The following is a 7,439-nucleotide window of genomic DNA, read 5'->3' on the forward strand; positions in this document are numbered from 1 at the left end:
ATCCTATCCAATTGTTAATAATGCCAAGGTTAATAAAAGAACAACCTTTTTTTAAGCTGGGGGGAGGAGACTGTGGGTGTAGCAAGTGATGGAGTGTGGTGAAGGGAATGAGAGAAAATTAAACTAAAACTCAAAATTCTGTGTTTAAGTCTCAGGATAATATGAAGACAAAGAACATGGCCTCTTTAACCATGACAGTAAAGAGCATGGTCTGTAGATCCAGAGGTCCTTACCTTTGAATTCCTTTTCTGGCACTTATTGACTGTGTAGCCTTGGGAACATTGTTACTCAGCCTTTTTGTCTGTTTCCTTATGTATACAATAAGTTCATAATAATTTTATCTGTCTCCTATGTTTTTTTAAATGTTCAGTGAGTTAATATATGTATAGCATTTAGAACGTATTAAGTAATTAATAACAAATCATCAAAAATTGATTCCCTGATGCTTCGATACAGATTTTTATTAAATTAATTATTTCTACTATTCTGCCAGTCTACCAATTCTGTGATCTTGTATTTTATGCCCTGAGCTGAAACTGACTTCAAAAACTTTGTCAAGTATTTGCAATGGGTGTATGGAGTTAATAGCCATTAAATAATTTCATCATAAGGCTAATTTCTCTGGATCTGATTTCATGAGCATCAGACGGCTTTTTTAATGCAGAGGCAAATGCATATTATTTTATTTTTAGGTTAAATTTATTGGCATGACATTGGTTAATAAGATTATATGGGCCTCAAGTGTATAATTCTATGATGCAGCATTATTCACGATGTCTAAGATGGAAATAACAGAAGTGTCCTCTGATAGACTATTAGATAAAGATATGGTACATATATATGATGGAATAAATACTACTGAGCCATGAGAAAAGATGAAATATTGCTATTTGCAACAACATGGATGAATCTTTGAGAATATTGTGCTAAGTGAAATAAGTCAGACAGAAGAAGTTAAGAACCATATGGTTTCACTCATATGTAGGATATCAAACTGAAAGCAACAAATGAACAAACAGGAAAAATGAATGAACAAAAACTCATAGACACAAACAGAACCAATATTTAAGAGACTGGCTCAGAAATTTTCATCTGAACTTGGTGTTCTGCAGGAATTTATGTCTTTCTTGAAAACCTTATTTTAAGGTTTGTAGAGAGAAAACCCAGGCCCAGAAAGCATCTTTAATGAACCATTTAAAATATTTAAGAATGACAGAAACCCTACACATGTATTTCTAGACAATATTATAAAAGGGTCACTTCATAATGATCTTTATGAGGCAAGCATCACATATTCCGTAATCAGATAATGACATCACTGCGGCTTAGGCTGCAAGTTATTTTTTTAAGAACTTTAAATTTTATTTTTTAATTACAGTTTACATTCACTGTAATTTTGTATTAGTTTCCGATGTACAGCATGGTGGTTAGACATCATATACTTTATAAAGTGCTCCCCTCGATATTTTCAGTACCCATCTGGCACCATATATAGTTATTACAATATTATTGACTATATTCTCTATGTTGAACTTTACATCTCCATTACTATTCTACAACTACCAATTAGTACTTCTTATTCCCTTCAGATTTCCCACAAGTTTTTTAGGGAGGGAGGTGCTTGATCAGAAGGCTTTGGGTCCCCCCTTTTCACAAGTTCTTGATTGAAGTGTGATCTGAGTAGTGCATGTCCAAGTCCACTTCAGAGTCCTTTCTAGTTTGAGATAATGTGAGACAGTTTGGGCAAGTCTTAAGTTGCTCCTGGAGATTGGAGAAAATGTTGCTCAGACATATTCTTTCCAAACTCTGCTCTTTTCATGCTACCTCCTTTTCCTAGAACACCTTGACCAGTGGTGTGCTGGGAAATACTTAACAACCAACTCTTAAGGAAAATTTTTAAAGCCCTCAAATTTAGTGTTTTCCAATTTCTGTTGTGTAAATACTCCCTTCATGACCAAATCCAAACTGCCAGTCTGACATTACAGAACATGCAGTTGGAATAATATATGCACAATTGTCTTTTATAAGCCAATGTAAATCAGCTGAAGCACACCAATTTTTCACACTTAGCCCAGCTGGCACTAATAAATTTGACTCACAAGGCACAACTAAAATGTCAACTACTTCAATTCCTGACTCCCAAATCTTCAATTAAAATTGACCACTCTTCAGTGGTAAATTTATTTATTTCAATACTAGCATCTGTTAATTTTACTAATCTTTATACATATGCATCTCCACTATTAAACATTAATTTTTTAACATTAAGACCCATGCATTCCATTTTGTATGTATCCATAGTATTTAAAGCAATAATTGTCACAGTTGATATTTCATGTTTCTTAGTATAGTGTCATTGGATGAGTAAATAGGCAATAAGATTTACACTTACAACTATTTTATGAGTACTCGTGATAGCTGGGGAAGATCAGTCCCATAGGGATATGTTAGTGTAGCAGTCATGACCCCATACTCAAAAAGTTTATAATGTAGCTGAGAAGAAAGTGAATATGTATGAAATAGGAAAATATCACCAATAAATGCACACATGTAAGTCATCTTAATGAAGAAGAAAAGAGTAATGGGTTATCTACAACAAAGATACTGAGAAAGATACAATATGAAAGATCCACAGAGCATGTAGAATAAGAATAGGAAATATTGTTAAAAGATCAGGGTGGTTATTGTGCACAACTCCCAACCCACTCACAGATTAGAACATGCTGCCCTACTGAACAGGGAATCTACACATGTGCCCAGATGTGTAGACCTGCACTGTCAGGCTTGCTTGAATAACTCCCCATGTTTCTGCTTCAGCATTTGCTGTTCAGTTAAAAGAGTAGATAGATCTCCAGTGGCAGTGGGAGAAAGGCCATCACTGCCCAGTGATGAGGTGAAGACTTAGCTCATAGCCAACAGCCACAGTAGCATTTCAGTTCTGCCAGGAACTCAAGTTTCAAACTTGCTCCAAGAAGTCAGAAATAGTTTCATAATCAGTTAAAACATTTAGCAGGAGAAACAAAATATGGACAAATGTATTAGAAAAAGAGAGAGAGGGAGAGAGAGAAAGATGGATTTCTGGGTTTTAGATCATAAGCATTGGAAACCATATAAACATAGTTACATTTTATAAGGGAAATTATTTCTATTATCATTACAAATAATAATTTAATAATATTGACAAATTTTACAGTTTTCCAAAACAATCTCTTTTATATACATTATCTAATAGAAGTCTCATAATTAATTTGGGGATAGAAAAGGCCGTGCTTATCCCAATTTGACTCTGAAAAACTTGAATCTCATAAGGATTGTTAATTAACTGAGAATTGGAAGTGAATTAGGAATTTAAACAGATGACTTCGTCCCAAATATTTTATTTCTCATCTACTACAGTAGCTGCCCCACAATTTTTCAGTCGGAAAACTAGAGGATAGAATTACTTAATAAAGCCTCCTCTCTAGCCCAAACTTTCGGAGAATTCCTAGACGAATCTGTTTTGTCCTGACACTGTAGACAATAGGATTAAGCACCGGGGGAAGGAGCAGGTAGATGTTAGCCATGAGGATGTGGACTATGGGAGACAGATGCTTCCCAAAACGATGGGCCATTGACACCCCAATAACTGGCACAAAGAAGATGAGCACCACACAGATGTGGGATACACATGTGTTGAGTGCTTTTAGCCGCTCTTCAGGGGACGCAATGCTCAGCACAGCATTCAGAATCAGGACATAAGAGACAAGTATAAAGACTGAATCCACGCCCAGTGTGGCAATAACTATGCACAGTCCATAAATACTGTTGATCCTGGCATCTGAACAGGATAATTTCAGAACATCCTGGTGCAAACAAAATGGATGGGAGAGGACATTGACATGACAATAGTGATATTGTCTCAGTAGCAAAGGTGTGGGGAGTACAACTCCCACGCTTCTTAACAAGCAGGCCAAACCGATCTTGCCTATTACGCTGTTGGTGAGGATGGTGGAGTAGTGCAGTGGACGGCAGATAGCAACAAAACGGTCGAAGGCCATGGCCAACAGCACTGAAGATTCCAGGAATGTGAATGTGTGGATGAAGAAGAGCTGAGCAAAGCAAGCACTTGCCTGGATCTCCCGAGTATTCAACCATAATACAGAAAGTATAGTGGGAAGAGTAGACAGGGACATACCTAGGTCATTTAGTGCCAGGATGGAAAGGAAATAATACATGGGTTGGTGGAGCGAGGACTCGATCCAAATGACAGAGAGAATGGTAACATTACCAACAAGTATTGCCAAGAATATAAAGCAGAATAGAATTGAGAGCCAAGAATGAGCATACTCCAGTCCAGGAAAACCCTTCAGAATAAATATGGGCTCCATAGTATCATTGGTATTCCAGAACACCATGGTGACCCTGGCAAACAGGAGGAATAGTTCCTGTTATTCATTTTTATCTGTCAAAGTTATCCCTTGTGAGCATAAGCAGTGCAGTCAGAATACATGTTTCCTCTAACCTCTCTAACTTGGCAAAGAAAGGAGGTACCTCTTATGATTTTCATATAAGGAACATTTTCCAGTAGCAGCAAATTCTGGAATAAAAGTGTCTACTACACAAATCTGGTCATCTCTGACAAGAATTTTAATAGATTTGCATTGACAATCTTCCACTGATCAGCTTATCTTAAAATTGTAGATTGGAGTAAAATATTATGATATTTAATACATTTCAAAATTGTTCACCTCTAGAGGATGACATCCATTTTCTCCCTTGCATAAATAATACATTGTTCTTCTAATTATTTTACTCTCTTTAGCCCTTGTATATTAACACAAACTATGCCAAAATCTATACCTACTATTTATTTGCAATTTAAAAATTAACACTTACCTGAAATTTACATATAAGCCAGTTTCATCGATATGATGTTAATCATGTTACCAGTAGTCTGTCTGTTTCCCAAATAATCCAGTTTTATTTTGTCTGTCTCTGCCTAAGTTTCCCTCCATTGTAGGTAAAGTCTCTCTCTCTCTCTCTCTCTCTCTCTCTCTCTCTCTCTCTCTCTCTCTCTTCCTCCACCCCTCCATTAATTTACTTTCTAAACAGCCATAATCTATATTCGTATTTTCCTCCTGGCTACCATTTCTTTCTACTTTGTTTTATCTAAATTTCTGTCTTATCACTATGTAATTCTCTATTTGTTTCCAGTCCTTTTATTGCCTCCATCTTTCTCCTAATTTTTCTTTGTATTTTTGTGCTTTTAGTTCTTGCTCTCTCTGGTTTATTTCTCACCCAAGAAGAGTTCCATCTCTATCTTATATATCAGTATAAAGTCAAATTTATCTTGAATACAGAGGCTATAATTACTGTCTCTATAAATACTCCTGGGGTAGATTGAATCTTCATGATTAGTGTCACAGTCTGCTGGATCCCCAGAGATGTAATTAATATAAACATCTCTTAACAACAACTGTGCCAAAACATATGATGATGATGTTGGAAATTGTAGAAATGTGTCACGGACCTCAGGTTCTGCTTTTATTGAGATCAGGTTGGGCTGAAGGTTTTGTGGTATCTCTCTTAATTGGTGAATTTAAAACATACAAGTAGAAATTTAAAGTGTGGGAACAGAAAAAAACAAAAAGCCCAAATGGTCAATTATTGGTCAGTTATCTAAGGAGTCTGGTGGAAGAAGAGGGGTGTGGGTGACCGCCTGGCTCTTTAGCTGTGTAGCTCACAATGTGTTTGAGATAGCCCGTCTTATAAGTGGATGCCTCTGTGAAATGGATGACTTAGCAATCAAAGCTTGTCATACAACAGAATTACAAAAGAGAAATACCAGGGGGGGCACTGCAGGATAGCCAAGGGCCAGGAGGAATAGGGTGGAAAATGCAAAATAACAAAATTATAAAACCTGACAAATATGTCTCAAAATATGTCTCAGAATTGGAAAAGATCATCCTGCTTGCTTTAGTAGAAAATTACATGTGCTGGCATGTAAGAAAAGTGATGCCCGAACTATTGCCCTCAAGCAACATATCTGGCAGGGTCTTGTCCAAGAATACAAATGTCAGCCAAGATATCAGACAGCTGAAGAAGTGTTAGGAGAACATCAAGACTCCCACCAAAAAAACGATGGCCCATGAGAGGAGAGAGTCAGCCCACTCTGAGTACCTACCTCCTGGAGAAGCGATCTCCAGCATGCTGCTGGAGCAGCTCTGCTTTCTGCAGATCCCTCCCATAGAAGGGCCCAAAGCCCACCCTGAAGCCCACAGTCCAAGAATCCTTTGCTGTTTCACATAGAGAATTGTGTGATGATGAGAAAGAATTCATACATTTTCCAGTATGTGAGGGGACCTTCCAACCCGAACCCTCATGTTCAACTGTCACAATAACAGCCAACAAAAATTACAGGAGCCAAACCTCTCAGGAAGCTGCTTAAAAAAAATGTGTGAGGGCTCTAGCAGGTTTGGTTCAGTGGATAGAGCAGCAGCCTGCAAACTGAAGAGTCCCGGGATCATTCCGGTCAAGGACACACACCTGGGTTGTGGGCTCCATCCCACTGTGGGGCGTTCAGGAGGCAGCCGAACAATGATTATCTCTCATCATTGATGTTTCTATCTCTCTCTCTCCCTGCATCTCTTAAGTCAATAAAAATATATTTAAAAAAATTTTTAAAGAGCTTTAAAAAAATGCATAAGGAAGAACACCATGAACAAATGTCCATCTTACAGCAGCAGCTGATGCAAATGAATGAGGTGCATGTAGCCCAAATCCAGTAGATAGAGAGAGAAAGGAAAATAGCAGAGGTGTTCATTGAGATTAATGATTTTTATGATCTATATGATTTTCTTCCATCGTATTAATTTTGATAAATTATATTGACAGATTTTTTACTATTGACTTTACATTTCTAGAATAAACCCAAGTTAGATGTGTCACTTTTTTCCCCTTATTTTTTTGCCAGTTTTATCAAATTTTTTTTATCCTCACCCAAGGATATTTTCCCATTGATTTTTAGAGAGAGTGGAAGAGAAAGGGTACGACAGAGAGAAATATCGATGTAAGAGAAACTCATTGATTGGTTGCTTCCTCCACGTGCCCTGACCAGGGCCCAGGCTGGGGTGGAGCCTGCAACCGAGGTACATGCCCTTGACCTGAATCGAACCAGGACCCTTCTGTCAGCAAGTTGACATTCTATCTACTGAGCTAAACCAGCTAGGGCATCTTAATCAAGTTTTGCTATAAGGTTCTGCAGAACTCAAAATAACTTAGGAAATATTTCTCTTTTTTTCCAACTGGAAAACTTTGAATATAATTGGCATGATTCTTTTATTAAATTACTATCAAGAGTAATTTTAATTATAGTTTTGATAGGTAACAGTTAAAAGACAAATCAGATTTCCTCCTTTATCAGTTTTGAAACTGCTATCAGAGAAATATAATTATAGATT

General features: G+C 37.1%; 1 protein-coding gene and 1 pseudogene across 1 annotated transcript; one reads left to right on the forward strand and one right to left on the reverse strand.

The window, feature by feature from the left end:
* Positions 1-3,443: 3,443 nt before the first annotated feature.
* Positions 3,444-4,406, reverse strand: LOC139018147 (olfactory receptor 51L1). Its single transcript, XM_070426790.1, has one exon. It carries the CDS (start codon positions 4,392-4,394, stop codon positions 3,444-3,446), a length of 951 nt encoding a protein of 316 aa, XP_070282891.1. The 5' UTR covers positions 4,395-4,406.
* Positions 4,407-5,874: 1,468 nt separating this feature from the next.
* LOC139018422 (myb/SANT-like DNA-binding domain-containing protein 3 pseudogene) lies at positions 5,875-6,851 on the forward strand (annotated as a pseudogene).
* Positions 6,852-7,439: the final 588 nt, after the last annotated feature.

The sequence above is a fragment of the Myotis yumanensis genome, unplaced genomic scaffold (genome assembly GCF_028538775.1).
Source record: "Myotis yumanensis isolate MYYU_CA2020_CCGP unplaced genomic scaffold, mMyoYum1.0.hap1 SCAF_10, whole genome shotgun sequence".
NCBI classification, from domain to species: Eukaryota; Metazoa; Chordata; class Mammalia; order Chiroptera; family Vespertilionidae; genus Myotis; species Myotis yumanensis.